Source organism: Rhipicephalus sanguineus, chromosome 7, assembly GCF_013339695.2.
Source record: "Rhipicephalus sanguineus isolate Rsan-2018 chromosome 7, BIME_Rsan_1.4, whole genome shotgun sequence".
Classification (NCBI taxonomy): Eukaryota; Metazoa; Arthropoda; class Arachnida; order Ixodida; family Ixodidae; genus Rhipicephalus; species Rhipicephalus sanguineus.
Window position 1 is genome coordinate 33026892 of NC_051182.1, and position 26577 is coordinate 33053468.

General features: G+C 45.4%; 1 protein-coding gene across 3 annotated transcripts in view; it reads left to right on the forward strand.

Moving 5' to 3' along the window:
• Positions 1-26577, forward strand: part of LOC119399379 (rab11 family-interacting protein 4A) — a 274117-nt gene that overhangs the window by 241761 nt on the left and 5779 nt on the right. For all 3 annotated transcript variants that reach the window (XM_049417676.1, XM_037666192.2, XM_037666193.2), the window contains 4 exons: positions 2164-2254; positions 8753-8965; positions 18254-18414; positions 25037-25247. In XM_049417676.1, coding sequence (XP_049273633.1) covers positions 2164-2254; positions 8753-8965; positions 18254-18414; positions 25037-25247 — 676 coding nt within the window. The remainder of the gene's footprint in view (positions 1-2163; positions 2255-8752; positions 8966-18253; positions 18415-25036; positions 25248-26577) is intronic.

A 26577-nucleotide genomic window follows, 5' to 3' on the forward strand; every position in this document is an offset into this window, starting at 1 on the left:
TCGAAACCAGTTGGAGTTCGCAGAACAGTCGAGGGGTAGTTGTAAAAAGAACAAGATAATGAAAAGAGGCGAAAAGCGGGCACGGAGCGGGCGCCCCCGACTACGGAGCGAGGAGGTCGGCGCAGTTCTTTTGTCGACGCCGACCTCGCTCGTGGGAGCTGGCGTTTCCCGGGGCAACGTTCTTGTTTTCGTTTTTTACATCGACCCCCGTCGAGCAGCTGGCTAGGCCTCTCTCGCGTGGCAGCAGCCAGCACGGCGACAGACCGCAGTGGCTCTGAAGCGGGCTGGCTCGCGCGGTCGTCTGCTAGTGCTTGCCACGCAGACGACCCGAAGGCGGGAGCGGTTTCGATTCCGGTCCGTGTGAGCGTGCATTTCAACGACGACGACGACGTGAAAGCGTCGAGGCGTGTGCGCAGCGCTTTCTGTGCCAAGGACGCATCGAACTTGCGTGCTACGAAGGTTCAACGGGCGCCTCAGCGTCGAGTTTTGTTGTGGGAGACGAGACTTCGAGCGGTCGTCTGCGCGAGGTGTCGTGGTCGTTAGGCCTAAACTCCCGGCACGTTTGTGACATCTCCAGCTGGGCGTGGTGGCTGCGTTGAGGTACGGAGCTTTCTTTAGATCCACTGTTTTTTGTCGTTGCGGGTAAGTGGGTCGTATCAGCGCGTGAGGAAGGCCGTTCTACTTCAGTTGAGATAACGAGTGGCGTCTTTGCGGTGCCGCTCGTCAACCGCGTCGTCTGCTTGAAGTGTTTTCTGGTGCCGCTCCGTCTACCGGTGTCGCTTGGCATTTAGTGGCGGCGCTATTTTCAGCGAGGTTTAGATTCGATTGGATAGCAGCGGTTTTCCCATCCACATTTACGTGGGATGTGAAATAGAATGCAGTTTATGCAGTAATCTGTGTCTCCTGTAGTCCAGCGGATGCAAGCTCGAGGGCTGCCAAATTACGCTGATTTTCTGTCATTTTACTCTTGAACATGGAAGAAGCTTTTTCACTGTCGTTCATATAACGTAGCAGCAAATGAAATTTAACGCAGGCATCGTCAGATGCTGTATGCAGTCTCGCTTTGTTTTGGGAAATGGTGGAATGAGGAGGTGAGACGGGGTTAGTTCAGTGGCTACTGATTAAAGTTTTGACACTGGCCTAGAACCTTGTACTACAAAAAAGCTTGTAGAAGATCTGCTTTGGTAGAATGATGTTGGCGCAGAAACCTACCAAAAACCTCACCAAACATTTTTGAAACTTTGGGAGTTTGGTTCATGGCTAGTTCATCTGTACTCGTAAAAGTATCAACCAGGCCCAACCAGTCAACAAAATGTTCATAACAACGAACTGCTTTGGCGACTTCAACTTAGTGTTGTCTCCAATGTATCTGTCTTTGACTTTCCTGGCCAACCAAGCGTCATTTCGTAGATGTGTGGTTTTCATTTTTAATTGTAGAAGGGTAATTACCAATACAGCTCTGCAAATCTGTTCTGCGGAATCCTACGAGGTGGCGAGAGGGTTAAGAAAGGGAAATTGACAACCACTTATTTGTAGCACGAAACCACAAGGAAATTCATGCGGATTCCTCAGAAAGTTCATAGTTGCTGTAAACTTTGTCGCAGAAAGACGTTGGTCCCGGGTTCAATACCCAGGCCAGGACAAATTTTTTAGCTAAGAAGCTTTCGTTCTGAGAAATTTGTATGGATTTCCTTGTGGCTTCGTGCTACAAATGGGTGGTTATCAATTTCCCTTTCCAAGACAGCTCATAATATAGTTCCTTTAAGTTTCCCTTTAAAGTGCCTTCCCTCCGAGGCATTTGCTGTTCGATACTTGCAGCCCACACTAGTTGGGATTAATCTGCTTACAGGGATGTGTTTGCATTGTCTGGGCCAAGTCTGACGGTAGCCTTACAGCAGGGGCGTAGCCAGAAATTTTGTTCGGGGGGGGGGGGGGGGTTCAACCATACTTCATGTATGTTCGTGCGTGCGTTTGTATGTGTGCGTGTATATATACGCAAGCAAAACCGAAAAATTTCGGGGGGGGGTTTGACCCCCCCAACCCCCCCCTTGGCTACGCCCCTGCCTTACAGCATGTACCACTCACTACATGAAGTGTTCCATGATCAAGGAATGTTGAGTATCGGTGAATAATTAATTCATGGCAGCGTTCTCTCCATACCAGGATCCACAACCTGGAAGAGCAAATCCGAGAGCTGGAGGTCCGGTCGGAAGAGCGTGTACACGAGGAGGAGAGGAGGCTCAAGGATGCTCTGGTGAGGAAAGAATGTGCTAGCTCTTGTATTCGCTCAGGTACATTAAAAAGTCAGGCGAGTTGGTGTTGATTCATGACGTAGGGAAGCGCAACTAACACGGAACGCAAGAAAAGAGGAACACAGGACGACGCGCTACTAGCAACTGACATTTTTTATTCAGGAAAACATATATTTATAATGCAGTTAAACCCGATAGACCAAACGAATTGATATAAGAAGATAAAATGCACCAGCACTCGCCACCCGTCTCGGACTGTAGTGCCAACGTGGACGCGGCCCGCCTCGGTCTAAAAACCTGAGCTTCAGGACTGTTTTCAATAAAGTTATTCAATCAATCAATCAATTGGCACAATCATTTCATGTGCTTGAGAAAGGCTACCTCAGCCTCATGCAGATTAAGCAAAGGATGACTTATGCGTTATAAATATGTTTTCCTGAATAAAAGAAGTCACTTGCTAGTAGCGCGTCTTCCTGTGTCCCTCTTTTCTTGTGTGCTGTGTTAGCCGTGCCTCCCTACATCATGGCTCGTATTTGCTTCTTACTGGTGATGTGGGGAAGATAGACTTGACGGGCATTTGCAGCGGCCACTTCGTGATCGAAAATGTTGCTGGAGTTTGGCAAATTTTTAACTGCTAAGAAATCGAAAAAAACAACACATGGCATCTGATTGTTTAAAAGTAGTTAATGTCTTTGCAGTGAAAGCCAAACCTCTTTAAGTTAAAGTGCTACGAAATGTACAAAGCAGTTACACAGACAAACACAAGCACTAACTTGCAACTAACACACATGCGCACACGCACAAGAAATCTGTCCCAGCCTGCAGCTCATGAGGAGCACAAATTGACTGGAAATAACATTTACCTTGAAACTGGACTCAACCACATCTGACTTCACTCCTCGTTTATCTGAGAAATGTTGTTGAGGTTGAAATTGTCGTGCTCACAGGATTCGTAGCAGCTGGAAGTCATGCTCCAATATCGCCATGCTTTGTGAAGCAAAGATCAAACCGTGGTTTCAGGTTGGCCTCGTACACTGAGAACCTTGCAGAGTTGTTTACCTTTTGCTATTGAAATAAAATAGCAAATGTCACGGTCATATTCAATATGACTGCATTTGTGTTTGCAATGCAGCTGCAGCCTAAAGTTGCCAGTTATTCCTTTTTAGAATACTATATGCCTTTCAGGTACCAATTCCTGTATTCAACACATGCAAGTTGGGAATCAGTATACTGTAGCCACTGTTATATTGTAGCCACTGTTACAATATGCATACTGCAGTACAAAAAATTTTTCAATTCTGCGGCCATCCAATGAATGGAATAAACTACATTGACTGGAAATAACATTTACCTTGAAACTGGACACAACCACATCTGACTTCACTCCTCGTTTATCTGAGAAATGTTGTTGAGGTTGAAATTGTCGTCCTCACAGGATTCGTAGCAGCTGGAAGTCATGCTCCAATATCACCATGCTTTGTGAAGCAAAGATCAAACGGTGGTTTCAGGTTGGCCTCGTACACTGAGAACCTTGCAGAGTTGTTTACCTTTTGCTATTGAAATAAAATAGCAAATGTCACGGTCATATTCAATATGACTGCATTTGTGTTTGCAATGCAGCTGCAGCCTAAAGTTGCCAGTTATTCCTTTTTAGAATACTATATGCCTTTCAGGTACCAATTCCTGTATTCAACACATGCAAGTTGGGAATCAGTATACTGTAGCCACTGTTACAATATGCATACTGGAGTACAAAAAATTTTTCAATTCTGCGGCCATCCAATGAATGGAATAAACTACAAGCCTCAGTAACTAACACCCAAGACTACCTTCTTTTCAAAAAGGCATCGAATACCATTATTGAATGCTTCAGCTGTGTATGCTTTTCTAAAGAATATCCTGTTTATGTTTCTGTTGACACATTGTTATTCATGTTTCTTATTTCTTATGTAAGTCACTTATTGAGTGCAATACTGCTTCTAGTATAATGTATTCCTGTTTGTGTGTTACAGGTGCTGTTTTTTGTTTGTTCTTTTGCCCCGTCACTCTACAATGTACTAACGTGTAGTTTGAAAGGATTTAAAAATGGATGAGTCATTCAATGAACGCGCAGTACTAGGCGAGGTATAAGGACTCTTGGGAGGTTAAAGGACAGCCTCCCATTCTTTCGTACGACATCATTAAGAGAATGACGAAGTTGAGCTAGTTGTGAGGGGTTCATCACAAAAGAAGGTAAACACAAATGCCAACTCCCAACTGAAAGAGCACACTGTAGCGGAAAAGAAGGTACTAGAAAGAAAACTTATCTGCATGGCAGTGCCACCTTTCATTCAGGCACGTGTGCAGATATACAGGGTGTTTTTTTTTAAACAATACAGATTTTTAATAAAAATCCTATGACAGTAAGGCTCAATAAAACTTGTAACTGGGCGAGTTGGTTCATACTTGAAGGTAAAAACCGGTAAGCGCAAATAAACAAGACAGGGACACAGGAAGAATGAACATGGACAGGCGCTACTTCAACATGTCTTGAAGGTTTTTACCTTCAAGACAGTAAAACATGTCTTTACTGTCTTGAAGGTTTTTTACCTTCAAGACAGTAAGGCTCCTGCCGTTTTCGCACATGAACTCCACGTCGAGGCGGAAATACTTTGCCACTAATTAACAAATCTTGTTAATTAACTTTTTAATTATTGACCTGAGGGCAGGTGCTTATATTACAAAGTTGTACTGCGTGTCATTTTATGGCATACCTATTGGCATACACCCTGTATGTGAGATGACTGTTAGGCGTTTGATTTCTTCAAGTAAGTTAACCCTTTGCAGTCCGAAACCTTTACCCACCTTCCGTCCCTTCCGGTGTGAAACTAAAGAAAACAAAACTCAAATAAAAAAAGTTTACTTACTCATTTAGAGAGGATGCATAATGCAATGAGAACGCGCACATGAATCAACCACGAAACAACTTGTCGAGCAGTGCCCTATCACAAGCCACTGCGGTCGTGTTGCGTTGTTGGTAGTGGTCCGACAACCGACTGCAAAGGGTTAATGTAAGCCTGGCTCAGTCATGCACGTCCACTATCGATATGTGAAGCCCCAACAACCATGAGATGCGTTTATTCTTTGTTGATGTAAAACTGCACATTCATGAAATTTTCGTGTGCATTTGCTACTGCGGCAGGGCGTGCAGTCTTGTTCTCTTGCGTCTGTATCTGCTCACCATAGGTGGTAAAATTACTCCTAAAAAGTAATGAATTATATTACTGATTTGCTTTCTGAGAAACTTGAAATGTATTTCCATTATAAAAAAACAGTTGGCCAAAAGTAATTTTGTTACTAGGCTTGTGTGAAAATCTTTTTTTTGGTGCAAAGTGAAGTCAAAACAAATGGTAGTTAGTGTCAAATACTTTACAAGTGAATTGATATAATAGCAGAATTTGAATAGTAGCAGGGCATAAGTTGTAAGTGGTGAAACACATTATGTTTTTAAATCAGACTCTCATAGTGCGCTTTTAAACTTCACAATATGTGAAAGGGACACTAAAGGCAAATATTAAGTCGATGTTGATCGTTGAAATAGCGGTTCAGAAACCTTGTAGTGCTACTTTTGTGACAAGGAAGTGCTTATTTTGGAATAAAATCACGTTTTAGTGGTCCGCATCATGTTAGAGCACTTCAAGTCCCCTGCCTGAAAGCGATCTTTCTGACGTCACTGTTGCTGTGCCCAACGTTGCTTGCCTTTACTGTGCAGTGGTGTGCACTGGCAGTGTGCACCGTTCAGAATTCCGGCAACATCACATGCATGCGGCATTTTGTCGAACTTTGTCAGAGCGACTTTCACGAGCGTGCAAAACACACGCGATGCCGAAACTACCACTGAGACGCGACCGCGTGAGCGAATCCGAGGGCCGGGCGAAGCGCAGTTCGGCGAAAACGGAACCTTTGAACCACGCACGCCATTCCCCATGGCAACACCAAAGAGGTTTTCTTTTCCATGAATCTAACAGAAACGAACAAGCAGCATTTTATTACGTCTCTTGATGCACGGAAGGTTTTTTTTTATTGCAGCTAGTTTGATTACGAGTGATTAATTGTAGTCGGACTCACGTCATCGGGATTATTTCCAAAATGTCCCGCTCGTGGTGCTCATCGTGTGATACATTTAGCTTAATTTCTCGGTAAGTAGGGCACTGCTGTTGATAATATTGCCATTTTAGACGTTGTCATACATTGAGCTTTCACTCTGACATAAATTGTTATTTGCCTTTAGTGTCCCTTTAATAGAGGGGCAGGTAATACGCACGCTTAGCCTTGTGTGGCTTCATGACAGTGAGGATATTCCCTGAATAGTAGGGGTGTGCGAATATTCGAAAGTTTCGAATATTCGTCGAATATTACATTCGAAATATTCGTATTCGATTCGAAAATCGTGTATTCGAAAAGTTTCGAATATTCGATAACTTCGAACATTCGAAAAATTCGAATATGCGATTCGATTATCATGCTTAAAATAACTCGTCTTCCACATTTCTGCTGCGTTCGTATAGCTAAAAATGTTGCCGAGAGGAGCGAAACACATCGTAAGTACACGGAGGCACGATATCTGCCTGCTACAAGCGCCCCAATGCGTATGATTATTGCTGGTGCATCTCCGACGTGCAGCGCTGTTGGCGATCATGTAACCGTACATTTTCAATATTATGCGGCCATAACGTGCAGCACTGCCACTCGTTCACTATGCGGGACCACTTCTGAAGAAAGACAGTGATCTATGTGACTGGTGGCGGACTGTAGGCACCTTCAGATACCCCAGTCTGGCAAAGCTTTGCCCCATGTAACTCCCTATACCAGCCACTTCTGTTCCAAGCGAGCGTGCCTTTTGAGTGGCAGGGGGGGGGGGTGTCCCTGTTACAAGGGAGCGCCTGCTGCCTGATCATGTGGAGCACCTCATATTTCTTCATTATAACATGTAGTCATTACTTTCATTGTGCCGTGATATTTGCTTGAGTTGTGATGTGCATTGTGCTAGCCTGGACATTGTGTTCTGGAGATAGCAGTGTATGTTGTGTTGCCAGTCAGGCTGTTAATGTTTTTTCTTTTTCAAATAGCTACATGTTAAATAAAATATTGTTACTGTGGAGACATTTTTTCTTTGATATTCGATATTCGATTCGATATTCGAAGGTGGATATTCGTATTCGATTCGTATTCGAAAAATCTGATATTCGCACACCCTTACTGAATAGGGTTACATGTGGTAAAACATCTCTTCGTTCATTTCAAATACTTCGAAGTTATGGAAACTTTCAAGGGGGGACCCTGCTTCGGAGACATATTTCTTTGTTTTTGACTACATTTTTATGAAACTTTCGCAGCTTATGTATTTTTATGTCCTGATTTCAAATATGCAATTATTTTTTTAGTACACTATGCTCTTTTCAAAATATCAAATATTTCATGTATATTGTTGGGAGCAAGTTTTATTTATAAATTCTAAGAGTTATAAAGCAAATCAGCATATCACAATAAGCCGGAATGAATACTGTATGCAATAAAACAAGAATGGATGTTCTAGGCCCACTTGAACAAAAGGTATGGTACGTTTAACACTTGGCAAGTGAGCGATGTTGAGCTCGGTCAAACTGGGATCAAGCTGGGAATGTTCAACATACCATAACTTTTGTTCAAATGGGCCTAGAACATCCATTCTTGTCTTATTGCATACAGCATTGATTCCAGGTTATTGTGATAGGCTGATTTGCTTGATAACTCTCAGTTTAGAAATAAAGCCTGCTCCTAACAATACAAAAACTATTTAATAGTTTCAAAACTACATATTCTATTAGAACAATAATTGCATGTTTGAAATCAGCACATAAAAATACATAAGCTGTGAAAGTTTCATGATGATATGCTCAAAAACAAGAAACATGTTTCAGAAGCAGGGTCTCCCCTTAACTTGTGTCTAATCAGATCCAAATATTGTAATATTCCTTTGAATATTCGAAGCTCCTGAATATTCACACAGGCCTGGCCATTACAGTACCATTACTTTTGAAAACTAAGGACATTGCTTCAACAAAAGTTTATCATTCATGCTCTGACTCATGTGCACTTTACTTACAGCACATACGCATTGAAATATTAGATTAACTTCCCGTGCTTGAGGTTTGGCACTGAGATTGACATGTCTGTTATTTCTCGTTGCATTTCGGTCATTCTTTATGTCTCAAGGGAAGCGTACATAACATACTTTAGCCAAAAGTAAATGGGAAAGTATTGAGCAATTTTCCTTAAATTGATGTGATTGATGTGATGATGCTGTGATGCGGGGATGATGTGATGTGATGTGATTGATGTGAGCTTGATGTGATTAATTACGTTACTAGATTACAACCCTATACAAATAATTCGTTGCATTACCCATTAGAGCAATTAGTAATTTCACTGCTCCAAGTCTCTCACTCACCTTGCCGTTCTTTCGTGACCTTTACAAACAGAGTCGCCAGGAGCGGGAGAGCGCCCTGGAGCTGGAGCGGTGCGGCACGCAGCTGCGGGCGCTGCAGCAGGAGCAGCGTGCCCTGCAGGAGGAGGCCCTGCGGCTGCGCGCGCTCACCGACCGACTCAAGGGCGAGAAGGAGCAGGCCCTGGAACAGCTCGACCAGAGCCAGGCGCAACTGGCACAGCTGCGCGAGGAGCACCAGCGGCTGCAGGTGGGCCTCCTCGTCATTGTCACGTTCATCATCGTCGTTTATCATTACACGTCCTTGATCGGTTGACTGCACTTCAGAAAAATCATTTATTGTTATTGTTTGAATATAACGCAGGCCTGTCACTGTTCGTGTGGAAGTGGGTACATGAAGATATTAAAAGCAGCATGAGAATAAATAGAAAAATTTCCCAATAAAAATTGATACACCATATTAGGTTTACAAAGGTCAAAGTTTTTGCAACATGCAGCATCTTTAGACATATTGTTAGAGAAAATGATTGCAGATATTGGCTGTGCAAGCTCATATTCCTTTTACAAATTCAGAAGCATATTTCTATAGGACACAGTCATAAAAAATTCAGGAAAGAAAGCAATGTCTTACACCCTAAAAAAAAAAAAAACGGTATATATATATATATGTTTCAACTGTCCAGATGAACTTATTCCTGTGATGCATTTCTTTCATTGTTATAACCTGGAAACTGCAGAAGGATTAGTTTTCCCAAGGTTTGAGGTTGTACTTTGTACAGTAAAGCTTGCCTGTGAGAAATTCAACTGTATTTAGTTGATTATTTATTATATCTGTGTATTCACAACAAGTGGATGTCTTAGAATGAAAGAAGAAAATTGAAGCAGTAATGCAAATCATTTCCTTCATTGGGGTCCCAATGGCTACAGTTTCTAGACTGTATTGTACTGACAGGTGGTCATCTCCGCAGGCTCCACTTCGGACCATTTGCTTTACTGATGTGAAGTTTGGTGGTTGCAAGTTATGTACCTCCTCTGATTTGTGGTATCACTTTCAAGTAGATTTCGGTCATTAAGTCATATACTGAGTACATAACTGGACAACGGTGCTACATCCACTGCATTGTGAACATGGAACCTGTACAAGTTGTGGTGAAACGTCACACTGTTCCTTTTCTGACTTGGTCAGTGACCGCAATTTTCGTTGTGAGATTTCTGTAGTTTCTTTTCCACCTTGAATGATGTCATCGAGTGCAGCTACTTTCTTTGCAATAGCATCACGTTTGAGTCGGCTCTGAATTCTCCCCATGCCACATTTCGAAAGGCGAAGCTTTCCATATGTTTTTTGTGTAACGCGTACATGTTTGTCATAGCATCTTCTTTATGTGTGTAGTAAGGACGCATCAACAGTTGAAAATGGTTTATAGCTACAGCCATCAAAAAGTGTCGAATAATCCCCACAGGAGCTTACTTGCAGATGCCAGGTTATTCATTGTCAGTGGCACTTAACAGTTTTTGTTCTTATTTTATGGTGAGAATTCGTATTTATGGAATGATTTCGGATAAGATATGTTTTTGAGGCCTTTGGCCACATGGCCTCTTATGAATTGGTTTGTGTGAGACGCTGATGTTGTTGGGGCACAGAGTTGTCATGCATGGAAGGTAGGAGCACTAAAGCAGTGACAAAGGCAGCAGGAGAGCTTGCAGCAAAAAACTGGAAAAAGAAAACATGTCTCTAGAAATGTGCAGCCGAACCTCAAGGTAGTGAACACCAGTTTAAAGGATTTAACAGATATAACAATGTCAACAAAAAATTGTCTCATAACTTTTACTGTACTATGATAGATGCAGTTATCGCCACGTTTTTTCAGACTCCCTAGAGAACACGAGGTTGTCAAAAAAAAAAAATGGGTACACCGCAAATGAATGCCCTCGTTTTCACTACCCTCAAGGGCTAAAATCGCCACAGCTACATCCGAAATAGGTTGAGAGGGGCTTGCCCAGTGAAGTTAGTATTTGCAATGTCTGCGATTTTACTGTGACAGGAGACTGTGGATGTATAATTGAGGAATGCATACCATGTCCCGTGACAGTGGCACCTTTCTCTTCCTGGTATGGTGCTCCGCAATACATTGTGCATGCTTCACCACGTAACGCCTGTGCGCTTATGCGAACCACTGCAGCTGAAAAAAACTGAAAGAAGGGTAGCTCATTGAGGTGCCTGCATGTTTGTTAGGCCAGGCTAATGAAGCCAGCAGATTGGTTAATTCTGTACGTGTGATCCTGGGGATGTTAGCCATAATTACTATCAACCCTTCTCTCCTCACTACACCAATGGCTGCAAAGCTAAGTGAAGACAGTAAGTGCATCCTGACAGAGAAACACAAAATTGAATTCTTTGGGTAACTCAGTTCTAGCATGACTGTCAACTAAGCATGGTTGAGAAAACAATACAGAACTATCGAAGGAGTGCTGAACAACAGGACAAGAAAGACAACACATGGGCACAATATTCCATGTTTTGTCTGGTTGTCTTCTTTTTCTCTTTATTTAGTGCACCTCTGATGGTTTCAGTGTACCAACGAGCTCAAGTTTAAATTCTTCTGAAGTAATAAGAATTCACTGAGATTCGCTTGCAAATTGTATTACTGTATTTGTCACTTTGGGCTCACACAGGCTGAGATGCACAAAAATTCTATTTGGCGTGGCTCACTCGAACTTCTGATTCACCAATTTCACTTGGCCATTTGAAATCACGCGTTGGTTCGAGTGACTTGTAGTGGGTTGACTTGTGAGGATCAGGAGTATCAAGAGAACTTTGCTCTTCTACTTTTTTAGTGCATTAGGACGAGGGCTTATAATCTGGCGAAAAGCCGTTGTGTGTCTGTCCATGCACTGCACGTGCATGAAGAACCGACAGCAGTGCATGTAGTGGAGAGGAGGCAATAAACTCCTGCGCCAAGGGAACACAATCTCGACACTGCAGTAGCATGTGTACATGTAGCACAGTGTGTGTATACACATACTGTACTAGTATGTGCGTGTGTATTTGGCATGTGTTCTTTTTCTTTTGCCGTCACGTTTGTGCCTGTCTATTTGTCTCCCACATATTTTTTCTCTTTAAAAGATCTACTTTTCGAGTTCTCACTATTGATGATTATTCCGCGGCCTGGTACATGTTTAATACATTTAAATGCTGCTTTCCTTTTCACTAGTGCCATTTCTGCTAATTGGTTTTATTATGGTTAAATTTACATGTTGCCATTATTGTTTGTTGTAATAATGTAGATCATCATATACAGTAGGCCCCATTTCAGTTTGCAACTGGGACCTCGTTCTGTATATATGTTGTTACAGCGAGTTGTGGTGAGATGGTTTTATTTGCAGGAGATGGACGATGGTCCTACATGATATATATTGTAACGCGGTGCTGGAAGAGCGTGAAAGAAGAACGAAGAAGAAGAACGGGCGCGAGGGATTTGGTGCTCGGCATGATCGGATCGTCCCTTGTCTTTTGCCTGCCGCTTCATTGACCTCATTGTAAATAAACCCATATCATCCGTAACAGTTTTGGTGGACTGGTGCGGGGTAACCGACGCCCTGGACAACACTGTCGCAGACGACCTTCGAAGAAGCCGACGCCTAGCCGGACTACCTCCGGAACACACCGACATGACCGACGCCCGCGAAGGCACGTCGGCCGGCAACGCCCACGCACCAACCGGCGTCACGGAGCAAGGCAGCCACCGACCGAGACAACCTAGCTACTGGGCACCTGAGCCACGCATATTCTCAGGTAGGACCGATGAAGACGTGGACGAGTGGTTAAAGCACTACGAAAGAGTGAGCCGCTATCACGAATGGAGTACGTCGGCGAAGCTCGTGAACGTGGCATTCTTTCTCGCCGGGACCGCCCTGCTTTGGTTTGAGAACCATGAACACATGCTGACCACTTGGCCGACCTTTGTTGAGGAACTGAAGGCCTGCTTTGGGGACACAAGTTCCAAGAAAAAGAAGGCTGAACAGACACTCGCACGTAGAGCACAACTGCCCGGCGAAACGTGTACGACGTACATTGAGGAAGTACTGAAGCTTTGTGGCATTGTGAACACGAACATGTCCGACGAAGACAAGGTCGGACATCTGTTAAAGGGCATCGCTGAAGATGTTTATAGCTTTTTAATTACAAGGGAAAACCTGCACACACCTTCCGAGTTTAGGCAGCAATGTCGGGCATTCGAGGCGCTGAAGACCCGACGAATTTTGCCGAAGTTCGGGCGCTTGGACAACGTCCCTACGGTTGCAAGTATGGACATCGCCGCCTGCGAAGACCTTCCTCTGATCGTGCGTCGAGTAGTTCAAGAAGAGCTAGCACGGCTTCAGGGAGCAGAGGCTGGCTATCAATGCGCATTCGACGAGTTTCCCGAACCACCATCCTTCTGGAAGCGAGAGCGTCGCATCGAGTATCGACCACAATCTCAAGAGGCGCACTCCAGCACGAGCTTCCGATCGCTCCCGACAAGTCACGGTCGCCGCCGGATGTCACCACCCCGTCGTGCTGCTGCGGAATATCCCCCGACACCACAACGTCCTCCTGCAGACTACTACGAGACGTCACGACGTGCGCCTGTGGAGTACCACCCAACTCCGCGAGCCTCTGCTACCACTAATTTGAACCGTGACGTGCCAATATGCTACACGTGCGGCCTCCGAGGGCATATCTCGCGCTTCTGTCGCCGCCAGCCGCGAGCGCCACGTTTCTCGGCATACCCGGCTCGTGTACACGAAACCTCGACATCTCCATCTATCGTTAGCCCTCTACGACAGCAGTGGCCTAACAGATTGCGTGACGAGTCCCCAGCATCCGAGCGAAGCCTTACGACGCCTTCGAGACGACCACGCCGTTCGCCGTCCCCGCGTTGTCGGTCGCCTTCTCCTCCCCAGCTGGGAAACTAGCTGGTGCGACCGATGGAGGTGCGGTCGCGGGACGGTCCGATTCGCCAATTCCTCCTTCTGCTGTGATGTTGAAGAACAAAGTGCGTGTCTGTATAGACGGTGTAAACACTGTAGCTCTTGTAGATACTGGTGCGACTATTTCGGTGATGAGCCTTCATTTTAAAAATCACTTTTTAGGACATAAGGTTATGTTTGCGTGGGATCGCAATGAAACTTTTCGTGGAGTTGGAGGAGAAATGTTGCGCCCCGTTGGTGTTTGTTCGGCTTTAGTAACGATTGGAGGACAAAGTTTTAGAGCAGAATTCATTGTATTGGCGCAAGCAACTCATAGTGTTATCTTAGGGATAGACCTCCTGCGAGAATGTGGCGCTACACTTGAACTGGGGAAATTATTCTCCAAAGCACGTTGCCAACTGCCGTAATTGATGATTTTCGGGCTCAACCCGCCGACGTTCTTTCGTTGTCAGAAGATCCGTTGATCCCTGGTCATTCAGCCATGTTTATTCCCGTGTGCTCTTCTCGTGTCCTGTTGGGATCCTGCAGCGGCCTAGTGGAACCAGATCATACCAACGCACTTAAGAAGAATGTGCTGGTCCCTCGGTCGTTTATTCAAGTTATCGACGGACGTGCTCTCTTGTGGACAGTCAACGCTTCTGCAGAGTCTGTCTGTCTGCCAGCCGGATTCAAATTGGGAACGTTTGAGGAGATGGCCACAATTAACGTCCGGACGGTTGAAGGGTCCCGAGACATCCATCCACTCACTCCTGACTACTCAGCCGACTTGCGGCGCATGATAAACAAGTCACTGTCTTCTACTGAGCTGGATGTTCTTCAGGAGGTACTCGCCAGGTACGCGCCAGTCTTTGATTTTGCTCAAAGCGATCATTGTTTTACGCTGCCAAACTCCCGTATGCACCACCGTATCAACACGGGAGATGCTACACCGATACGCCAGAAGCCTTACCGCGTATCCCCTTCGGAAAGGAAAGTGATCGCCGAACAGGTCAACGACATGCTGCAGAAGGGCGTTATTCAGGAGTCATGCAGCCCCTGGGCAGCTCCGGTTATACTCGTAAAAAAGAAAGACAACTCATGGAGATTTTGTGTCGACTACCGCCGCCTTAACGCCGTCACGAAGAAAGACGTGTATCCTTTACCACGCATCGACGATGCTGTTGATTGCCTGCACTCCGCCTCGTACTTTTCATCCGTCGACCTCCGGTCTGGGTACTGGCAGATACCAATGCATCAGTCTGACAGAGAAAAGACTGCTTTCGTTACGCCCGACGGCTTATTTGAGTTTAACGTTATGCCGTTTGGCTTATGTAACGCTCCAGCAACCTTCGAGCGATTCATGGACTCCATACTTCGCGGTCTCAAATGGGAGATTTGTATGTGTTATCTCGATGACGTCATTATTTTCGGCAGGACTTTCCACGAGCATAACCAGAGGCTCAGCGTTGTTCTCAGTTGTATCAAACAAGCTGGTCTTATTTTAAACTCCAAGAAGTGCCACTTTGGTGAGCGCCAAGCCGTTGTTCTTGGATATCTAGTCGACCAGGACGGCATACGACCAGATCCCAACAAGATCACTGCAGTCCGCAACTTCAAGCCACCAAAGACGGTGAAGGACCTTCGTAGCTTCCTGGGCCTTTGTTCTTATTTTCGCCGGTTTATTAAAAACTTCGCCCAGCTAGCTCATCCACTGACAGACTTGCTTCGAAAGGACACCCCCTACCGGTGGACCGCTGAGCATGAGGCTGCTTTCGAACAGTTGAAGTTTTTGCTCACTTCTGGGCCCCTTCTGCATCATTTCGACCCGGAGGCACTCACAGAACTGCATACCGATGCAAGTGGCGTGGGCGTTGGTGCCGTCCTCGTCCAGTTTCATGACGGACGCCAACACGTCGTTGCGTATGCAAGTCGTGCTCTGACAAAGGCTGAAAGCAATTATACTGTAACAGAACTGGAGTGCCTCGCAGTTGTTTTCGCCATACACAAGTTCAGACCTTATTTGTACGGCCGACATTTCAAGATCGTAACCGACCATCATTCCTTATGTTGGCTTGTCGGATTACGTGACCCAGCGGGCCGGTTGGCTCGTTGGTCCTTGCGGCTTCAGGAATACAACTTTTCTGTTGCCTACAAGAGTGGGCGATGCCATGCCGACGCCGATTGCTTATCTCGTCTACCATCTCCAACTACAAGCATCGATGACGACGATTTCGACAATTACCTTGCGACGGTCTCCTTGGACTTTCCGAGTATGGACATCCTCAGTCAGGAGCAGCTGCGCGACCCATCACTGAGACCAATTATTGATGCGACCAACAGATCTCGACACTCAATGAAATTTGTGATTCGTGACGGTGTTTTGTACTGCAAGAATTACTCAAGCAATGGTGCCCCACTGCTTCTGGTCGTCCCAGAACGCTTGCGCCTTGCGGTGTTCCGAGCAATGCACGACGACATTACGTCTGGGCACCTTGGATTTGCTCGGATGCTTCATCGCATCCGACAGCGGTTCTACTGGCCTTGACTGTGGAAGACGACGAAGCACTACGTCGCCAGTTGTGATGTATGCCAGCGCCACAAGCAACCGCCTGCTCTTCCTGCAGGTACACTGCAACAAGTTACGCCACCGACTTCGCCTTTCGAAAAAGTCTGCATAGATTTGCTCGGCCCTTTCCCGAAGTCTTCCACAGGACGCCGCTGGATTATCGTCTGCGTGGATTATCTAACACGTTACACTGAGACGATGGCACTTGCTTCAGCCACCTCATCTGATGTGTCCTGGTTCCTACTGCATTCGATTATCCTCCGTCACGGAGCTCCCCGTGTGGTAATAAGTGATCGTGGCCGGCAGTTCACCGCTGACGTTGTCGAAGAACTACTACGGCTCTGTGGGTCTCACTATCGGCATTCCACGCCTTACCACCCGCAAACCAACGGGCTAACTGAGCGTACCAATCGTACCATCATAAACATGCTTTCAGTGTATGTCTCAGCGGATCATAAGAACTGGCATGCCGTACTACCTTTCATAACGTATGCCTTTAACTCCGCCAAACACGAAGTAACAGGTTATACACCTTTCTTTCTGCTCTACGCTCGCCATCCTCAAAGTTTCCTCGACACCGTGCTTCCTTTCTCGACCAACGAAAATGCAAGTGTCGCGCAGACCTTGTGTCGCGCTGAAGAAGCACGTCGACTGGCCCGGCTCAGAACTCTCTCGTCCCATTCCCGTGCTAAGGCCCGTTACGACGCAAGACATTTGCCAGTCACCTTTGCAACAGGTGATCTCGTATGGTTGTGGACACCACTAAGAAAGCAGGGACTTTGCCAAAAGCTTCTTTCTAAGTACACCGGTCCATTCGTCGTCGTTAAAGGCCAACTCCGGTGATTTTTCGAGGTCGATGGATCTCAATGAAATTCGCTGGGTGCGTTCCTTTGCACGTTTCCGTCATTTATGCCAAATTACAGGCTTGAGGCATGCGCAGATTGTTTGCAAATTAATTTTAAAGATTGTCTGCAAATGCCCTCCTGGCTTCCCACAATTATTGGCAACATTGCGTCTGTGACGTCAGTATTGGTAAGGCGGCGGAAGTGACGCAGCCGAGGGCACCGCTAACTTCGGCGCTTCGGCCGCTACAGCGAGCGTCTGCTGTGCACAAGGCGACAGACAGCGTTGGTTTGGCCGGCGCTTCGGTGGTCGTCCCGGCTGTCACAGTTTTCATACTCCGCGCCGGCGTCACCGGCATGCCTTGCATGACTTCCGGTTCGTTCGTAACAACGTCTACGTCATACGTAGACAGTACACTCGGTTGGGTTTCGGTTTCGGTGTTGCGCTTTTTTGCTTATTTAAAATTATTCTCCAATTTGCCGAGTATTTCTGCTATCGGGCCCGTAACAGGAGCGTCTCAGGAACATAAAAGCGCCATTACTTTGACATGGCCAAAAAATCGCCGGAGTTGGCCTTTAAAGGTTTGAGCGACGTCACCTACGTCATCGCAAAAGTGACAGCTGGCAACCGCCGTTCACGCAAGACGCAACTTGTCCATGTTGCACGACTGAAGCCCTGCACTCAGCGAGCCCTCTGACTTGCTCGGTGAGCTTCGTCTGGCCCCGAGGAAAGTGTAACGCGGCGCTGGAAGAGCGCGAAAGAAGAACGAAGAAGAACGGGCGCGAGGGATTTGGTGCTCGGCATGATCGGATCGTCCCTTGTCTTTTGCCTGCCGCTTCATTGACCTCATTGTAAATAAACCCATATCATCCGTAACAATATCGTGTAGTTATCCCTGTTTATTAACATGTATCAACAAGCGCAAGCGCAACTGCTGATTCTGATTCTGACTGATGCTGGGGCAACAGGAAATGCGGGGGCTAACGAAACTGGTGAACAGCAATGACACATAGACATCAACATTTAAGCCACAAAGGTGTGATGGATGATGTAACGGTGCCAGTGCACAGTAGTTCGTATTTAGCTAGAACTAAACCGTCGGCAGATTTTTTTTTTTACTTCTGTGGTGTTCACCGTCTGACAAGTGCTCTCAATGCAAGCATCCAGTGTTCCCTTTCACAGGAGCTGTGCAGACGTGAGCGCGAGGAGGCCCAAGCACAGCGTAGTTTGCAAGCGCAACTGCTCCAGGAGGTTGGGCGAGAGCTGGAGGAACTCCGGCGGCTACGCACCGACCGCGATGGAAGGCCACGTAGTCCATCCCTCTTGGACATGCTGCCCGCCAGGTAAAAAAATGCCACTGCCTTTTGCTCTCTTTCTTGAAACCCTTCGACTGCCGAACTAGAGCGATGCTTTTGCAAACCACATATCCCTTTGCTTCACTTCAGAGTCTGAACATCAAAAAGGGTCCCTGATGCACTTCTCTAAGTAGTCGTCGAATGACATCACTGTCTGAGTTTGCCTCACGAACTGACTGCTGCGGAAAACTTTAGGATCTGTCAAGTATACAAGCAGAGTTACAGGAATTTGTCATGTGCTTTCAGCGCTCTTTCTTCTATCGTCCCAGCGAGCGCGCTGAAAGCTACACAAGGGAGATAAGGGGGTGAGAAGCTGTGTCCATATGTCAGCGCCTGTCATGACCTTGAGGTTTACTTGTCTATTTTTTTTCTTCGAATGCATAGCTCCCTGTTAGTGTAATCACAAGTGTGCTTGTGTAATTCGATATTGTAATTCTAGTGCTATAGAGCTCAGCGTGGGCACGTCATGGCACCCCACGGCGGCTGCTGTAACTGTGCAACTCGCAATGCTGAAATCAGCATAGGCTGTTAGCCAAAATGATCTCATAAGCTGGATTGAGCTTATGGCATCATTTGTCGAGAGACAAGGGAGTGATTTATAGCTGACTTTTGAAACTTAATTTGTAAATCCTGTGCCACGTACCGTGCTATAACATAGTTTGGCTCACATGTTCTCAGGAGCCTCGACTATTGATCAGCAGCATTGTTTGACCGTGTTCAAGAAGTCTCCTTTAAATTCTATTTGACACTGGCTCCTGAAGGTGGTTGTGTGTTGAACAGTTTTATGTAGCATTCGATGTGAAGGGGAAAGCAATGGGTACATGTGCTAATCTTTTAAATGCTTCATGTTTACTGAAGCATTTTGAGAAATAACGCGAGAAACTGGCACGTGATGCACATGCAAAATGCTTTATTCGAAGAGCTTTGGCATGTGAGGAGTACCTGTGTGCAGTCGTGGCATAGTGGTTAGAGCACAGGTGAAACGGATTACAAGTAATCGATTACACTACACACCAAAATTCGAGACGGCTTGCCGTTTTTCCTGACCATATTCTGCTGCGACGAGCCTTTTTTCAAAAATTGTCATCTGAGCTTCCGGTCTGACGTAACAGCGATGACGAATTTCCTGCGCTTCTGGTGCGCTCAGTTTTGGCTTTGCCTAGATCGGGGCCTTGAATTTCTGTGTTTATTATCTCAAATAACGTGCATTGCGATTTTTGAAAAATGGGCGTGCCATAAATTGTCACACCATACAACTCTTCCATATAAACAGTGGGCCTGAAGTTAATAAAGAAAAAGTTAATTAACGAGCTTTTTGCTAATTACTCATTTGAATGTAACTTTAAGTAAAGTAGAGTTCGTTTGTGAAGAGGACAGGGGCCTGACTGTCAGCATTTTTATAAAAAATCAGTGTTGTCTAAAAAAAAAACACACCCTGTAGATTGCGCTGGTTAAGTTGTGAGGAGTAAACACTTCAAGATTGTTGCTGCACTCTCAGTACAGCAGATCTCTTTTGCCTCGTTACCAGGTCGCATTGAAGACCATACGACGTTTGGCATGCTTTTTTTGGTATTTTTCATGCACATTTTATGCCCATTGATGTGCACCATTGTCTCACAGCGATAGCTATTCTATCTTACACACATTTTCTTTTTTTAACATGCCATGTGCTGTACTTCCAATTAGCAAAATTTGTGCACATTAGCAGTGTGACATGGCCTTCCTGACAAAATTGTGAGTACACATTCTCCAGGAAGGGAAATGCAAGCAGGTGGCACATGGAGACCACTGTTTCTAAACGTAGTAAACTTGTTTTCACAGTGTACTTATTTATTTATTTATTTATTTTATTGAAAATACTGAGCGCCCAGAGGCACTACAGAAATGAGTGGGGTAAAGAAATAGTAGCGAGATGTGCTGTTCCCAAAAAAGGTTTTACAAGGTATTTAGTAAAGCAACCATGAACTCTTGGTCATCCATTATGCCAGCAATTATTATTATTATTATTATTATTATTATTATTATTATTATTATTATTATTATTATTATTATTATTATTATTATTATTGGGTCATTCCACGCCAAACGTCCCAGACATTGCGCTCGACCCTCTCCAATTGTATTGTAAAAAATTGTGGACGTCCATATCAGTGCACTATTTGCCCTCGGAAAGTATTTTTTGGAAAAAAAATTTTTGTCTGCTACAGTGATTTGAATTTTGCCGTAGTGGGTGAAACATAGGTTGCGAAAAAATACTCTAAAAATACAATACTTTACGGAACGCCTTAAATATCTGCTGTTTACTTGAAAAGGAATGGCACTATCTTATTACCACCCGTTGACGACCACTACTTTGTCTCACGATGTGCTTTGTGGGGAAGCAATGCTGCAATTCTGCGCCCATTTTGATTATTTTTTAAAAATTCTACGAATATTACAGACAAAATAGGACTATATCACATGGCTGAATAGTTGGCAGTAAGCGTGTCAAAAAAGTATTGACGTCGATGACCGAGTAGTTTCGAAGTGGAAGGGGTGCAAACATTGAAAAATGTGTGAAATGCTCCACGTTCAGGTACATGTAGAGTGGTGATGCAGTCCAAGTAAAAATGCACGCTTGGTCTCGTTGGGAAGAGCAAACAAAGGAGATTTACTTGTGAAAGTTTCATCGGAGTGTTTTTTGTTTTTGGCGAGAAACAAAAATTTATGTTGAGCGTTCGCGGCGTGCCTGGGCGCGGGCCCGTAAGTCCGCTTCACTGTGCCGCCACTGTTCCTGGGGGCAACGGAAGCATGCAGCGCCCACGCGGGTGGCACGATCGTGTGCTGCTGTGATTTTTCACGTTTCGACACGCATTCTTCGGCTTTCCGCAGTGCCGCCGACGAAGTGTCAGAGAAAACGAGTGATGGTTCGTTTAAAATATATTATTATATAATAAAAGTGGTTAACAGGCACTGGGAATACACTTATAATTCTTTTTTATGGGCAGATCGCTTGAACGTGACTCGCGCCATTCGTGCCTCGGAGCCGAATGGTGCTACGTATTCTTACGCTCGGATCTACGGCAGAGGTGAACTTTGCTCCGGTGATCGCGTTGCCGAGCGAGCACGTGGCACTCGAAGGTTTGTCTTTCGGCCGCATCCCTTGACAGCGCGTAAGATAAACATTGCGAATGGTGAGTATACTGCTATCGTGTCATATTTTAGACTGAGAGCGTGTACAACGGAAACCGAAAGCGATGAATATAAAAAAGGATTAAGCTGCCTTTAAGGCGGCTTCGTCCTTTTAAATGTCTATTGCCTTCACTTAGTAATCGCAAGGCGATTACTAAGATGAAAGCATCGCATGCAGCGTGGCAGAAAGTTGAGCTCTCAGCAAGGTTTGAATCTACACTCTCCCTCAAAGGTACGCGCACGTTTCAGCTTTTCGTGCCATCATCACTGACCGCTCTTAATGCCGGGCTCACCACCCACTCAGCAACACAGGCATTTCAAGTGGCGAAGACCATACGTCGGCAACGGAAGTAAGAACTGCAACCTCCGCAGAGATCGAAAACACAACCCAAGCTCTGCGCCTGTCGTACATGTGCATGCAGTGACGTGGCAATGAAATCGTGCTCTGCTCCGACTACTAACCGGCAGCCTTTAGTGCCCTTCCGAAACATTCTGCCAGCCATATAGACTGTTTGCAAGTTTTCAGCAACGTGAAAACTCACAGCAGCACACGATCGTGCCACCCGCGTGGGCGCTGCATGCTTCCGTTGCCCCCAGGAACAGTGGCGGCACAGTGAAGCGGACTTACGGGCCCGCACCCAGGCACGCCGCGAACGCTCAACATAAATTTTTGTTTCTCGCCAAAAACAAAAAACACTCCGATGAAACTTTCACAAGTAAATCTTCTTTGTTTGCTCTTCCCAACGAGACCAAGCGTGCATTTTTACTTGGACTGCATCACCACTCTACATGTACCTGAACGTGGAGCATTTCACACATTTTTCAATGTTGGCGCCCCTTCCACTTCGAAACTACTCGGTCATCGACGTCAATACTTTTTTGACACGCTTACTGCCAACTATCCAGCCATGTGATATAGTCCTATTTTGTCTGTAATATTCGTAGAATTTTTAAAAAATAATCAAAATGGGCGCAGAATTGCAGCATTGCTTCCCCACAAAGCACATCGTGAGACAAAGTAGTGGTCGTCAACGGGTGGTAATAAGATAGTGCCATTCCTTTTCAAGTAAACAGCAGATATTTAAGGTTTTCCGTAAAGTATTGTATTTTTTAGAGTATTTTTTCGCAACCTATGTTTCACCCACTACGGCAAAATTCAAATCACTGTAACAGACAAGAAAATTTTTTTTCCAAAAATATACTTTCCGAGGGCAAATAGTGCACTGATATGAACGTCCACAATTTTTTACAATACAATTGGAGAGGGTCGAGCACAATGTCTGGGACGTTTGGCGTGGAATGACCCTATTATTATTATTATTATTATTATTATTATTAGTTAGGAACACCTCACTGGCCCACCAAGAGGCATAGGGAGTGCGAGTCATGCAGCAAATTCAATCCTGAATTACTGGATGCATACAAGGATTCATAAATTGTCGCAGGAATTGTGCCAGGAAGGTGGTTTGAGGTGTCACTTGTCCTAGGTACAAAGAAGAGTCATTGCACACAGCCGCCATGGTGGTCTAGTGGTTATGCTGCTCGACTGCTGACCCACAAAGCTTGCGGAATTGAATCCCGGCCGTGGCGGCCGCTTTCGATGGAGGAGAAAATGCTTGAGCCCCATGCACTTAGATTTAGGTGCACGTTAAAGAACCCCAGGTGGTCGAAATTTCCGGAGCCTTCCACTACGGCATCCCTCATAATCATATCATGGTTTTTCAACCTTATCATGGATAAATAAACAAACAAATAAATAAATAAATAAATAAATAAATAACACACACACAAGTGCGCGCTCTCATGGATTTAGATTTAGGTGCGCGTTAAAGAAAAAGACCACGTGGTTAACATTAACTCGAATGACCCACTACCACATGCCTCACAATAAGTTGATGGCTTTGTTACATAAATTAACACAATTGAGTCTTGCATTTTTAAAACACATTTTTATTTGAAAGCAAGCTAGGCAAAACCATAGCATCGCCAAATCTCTTAAGTCATCACCATCATCATCATCAGCCTGCCTACGCCCACTGCAGGGCAAAGGCCTCTCCCATGTTCCGCCAATCAACCCGGTCCTGTGCTTTCTGCTGCCACGTTATACCTACCATTAACCATTATTAAGTCATTGAACAATCTTGTGTGACATGATGGTAGCCAACATATAGTGAAGATCAGGTGCATAACCAGAAATGTTTTTTCGTAGGGGTTCAACCATGCTTCATGTATGTTCGTGCGTGCATTTGTGGGTGTGCGTGTATAGAAGCACAAGAAAAACGGAAAAATTTCAGGGGGTCTGAACCCCCCTGCCCCTGGCGAGGATCCATCCTTGTCAGTGTTTAACAAAAAGGATGAAACGGGGATTCTTTCAAATAATACTTGCAACAACAGATTTTGTGAAGATTAAGGCAAGAGAATTTTAAGCTTAAGGAAAGATCAGGCAAAATTAGGCTTTTCTTCATGGACGTGACCCTGGAATAACACATCACATCCTGATATTTCCACACGCATTCCCTTCTTTCTATCTTTTATGTTACTGGCCCATTACGTCTGTAACTACTGCCTTGCGCAATTTGTGCCCGAATGACTGGGAACCTTCCAGGCTATTTTAGAGCCTTTCGATGACATTACGTGCACAACGCGAACGTTAGTTTATGCTGGAACTTACGCGGCCACTATCGATAACGCTGGAATCTTCGACGGCACATGTTTAAATACCGATGCGCTTTACCACTTGGCAGATCACTCGACGGCTGATGGCTGCTCTCGCCGCTATCAGTGCGCAGCAGGTATCGCTTGTATTTTGAGTTTTCATTTTCTGGGCTCAAGTACGCCCAAATAAAGAGTTTCGTCTTGAACACTCAGACTACTGCCTTCGTCAACTCCATGACTAGAGTTACTGTGTATGCTACCTTTAGGTAGCAGAGTTGCACATCTGTTTTCCTAACGCCGCTAGCAACTTGCACTGCGGAGAAGCTGATGCGCAGGCCAATTATTGAACTCCTCGCCGCTGCTGCAGCGAACCGCTTTAACAAGAGGGCTCTCTGAGCACCACCATTATCCCCTTAATAGGTGTGACTCCCCAAAAATCCACTGTCGAGGCTGTAAAGTCAGCCTTTGTATTTTTGTGGCTCAGTCCCGAAAGGAGGTATTTTTGCTTTCATCGCCGATCGTTAACACGCCAGGCACGTCGATCGGCGACATGCTTAAGCATGTTGCTTGCAAAAACAGAGTGCGGCTTCGCTGCATAGCTTGGGTTGCTAGCCGGACCTATGCACAACTCTGCTCCCGTAGGGAGCATATACAGTAACTCTAGTCAGAACCACTGACCATATCAAGTTTTAGAAGTGCTAAGGTTGCACTCTTTTAAAGTTATTTGCTTGGCCAGGTTCTGTTTTTGCTCGTTAGCAGTGTTCACTCTGTGCCTGTTTTCCAGGTGCGTGGAGCTGCAGAGTCAGCTAGAGGCGGTGCGAGAGGAGAACCGTGCCTTGCGCGAGGCCAACGAGGAGCTGCAGGCTCAGCTGCTCTCCTCACACGTCCACGAGGGCCAGTGCCTGGTTGCTGGAGGAGGAGGCCACCGTGCAGCCGACGGAGCCGCCTCACTGGCCACGGAGTTCAGCAACCTCGAGGAACTCTCCAAAGATAAGGTGCTGCCACTGGTCCTTGCTTTGGCTGCACCATCTTAACCCTTTCGCTACTGTTGATGAGTATATTTGTCGTGGGATTTTGTAACAAAATGACCGATAACGACTGTACCCGTCATCTTAGGTCGGCAAAAGATGTGGATCTCACTCAGACTCACTCACCAAAAGTTTCCTCAACCAGACTCCCTCGAACTTGGGCTCTGAAATTTTTCTCAACCGGATTCACTTGGAGTCAAACTCACTAGAATATTACTCACTGAGACTCGCACTCTCAGCAGAGTCCGAGTGAGTCTGAGTGACTCAACTCATGAGTCCGTTAGAGTAGAATTAGCTTTTTGAACCATGGTGTTTAATCCCAATATGTCGCATAATCGGTGGCACTATTTGATCTTGTACCTTAACATATGAGTTGCCATGGTGGTTCCAGTCCAGTAAGGACATTTTTATTGAATGAGAGGACTCAGATGAGATATCTATATGAAGAACTTTCCATGAAAGAGTTTACGTGCGAAGGTCAAGGCCCCTCCTCCCCCTCCCTTCGTAACTCATGCCTTGGATCAATAAATATTGAGCTGTCGTATAGACACCAGTGCGCTAAAGTATGTGTGGGCAGATGTGAGTATAAACGTAAGCCGACGTAAGGCTGATAGTAATGCAGAAGTTGAGCAGATAGGACCATAGGTCTGCAAGAAAATGTGGAGCTCACTCAGAGTCACTCATGAAATATATTTGGCGCTTAGGGCTCGCTCGGACTGAGACTTGCCGAGATTTTCCTCAGCCAGACTCACTCGGACTCAGACTCGCCAGAATATTACTCACCCAGGCTCACTCACTCGGACTTATGGCTCGATCCGAGTCTGAGTGAGACGGCTCATGAGTGAGTTTGCCGACCTATGCCCGTCATCAACAAAACTTGGTCCCACACTGAACCATTGAAGACTATACTCGTCATACTTGTGTCTCTTGACGCTAGATGACACTTGCCCATGTTGGGCCATTTTGTGTCTCAGCTTTCATTGTATTGCCATGCGGTGAAGCCACTTTTGATCTTTTTTTATGTGCTTAGTGGAGTGACGGAACCACATTGAATTGAAAGAATGGTACTGTTTTGTTAAGAAAAAAAAAAGCCTTACAATTTAAGCTAAAAAAGGTTTGCTGTAATTCTGGCACGTTTTTCTTCTTTTCTTACATAGCGAAAAGGTTAAGATTCATAGATTGGCAAGATTCGTCACTGTCGTGCTTTTTTCGCTTGTAAACTTCACCGGTGTTCACCAGCCACCAGGATAAGACACCAACACGGCAGTAAAGTGTGGAATAGGACCACCATAGCGTG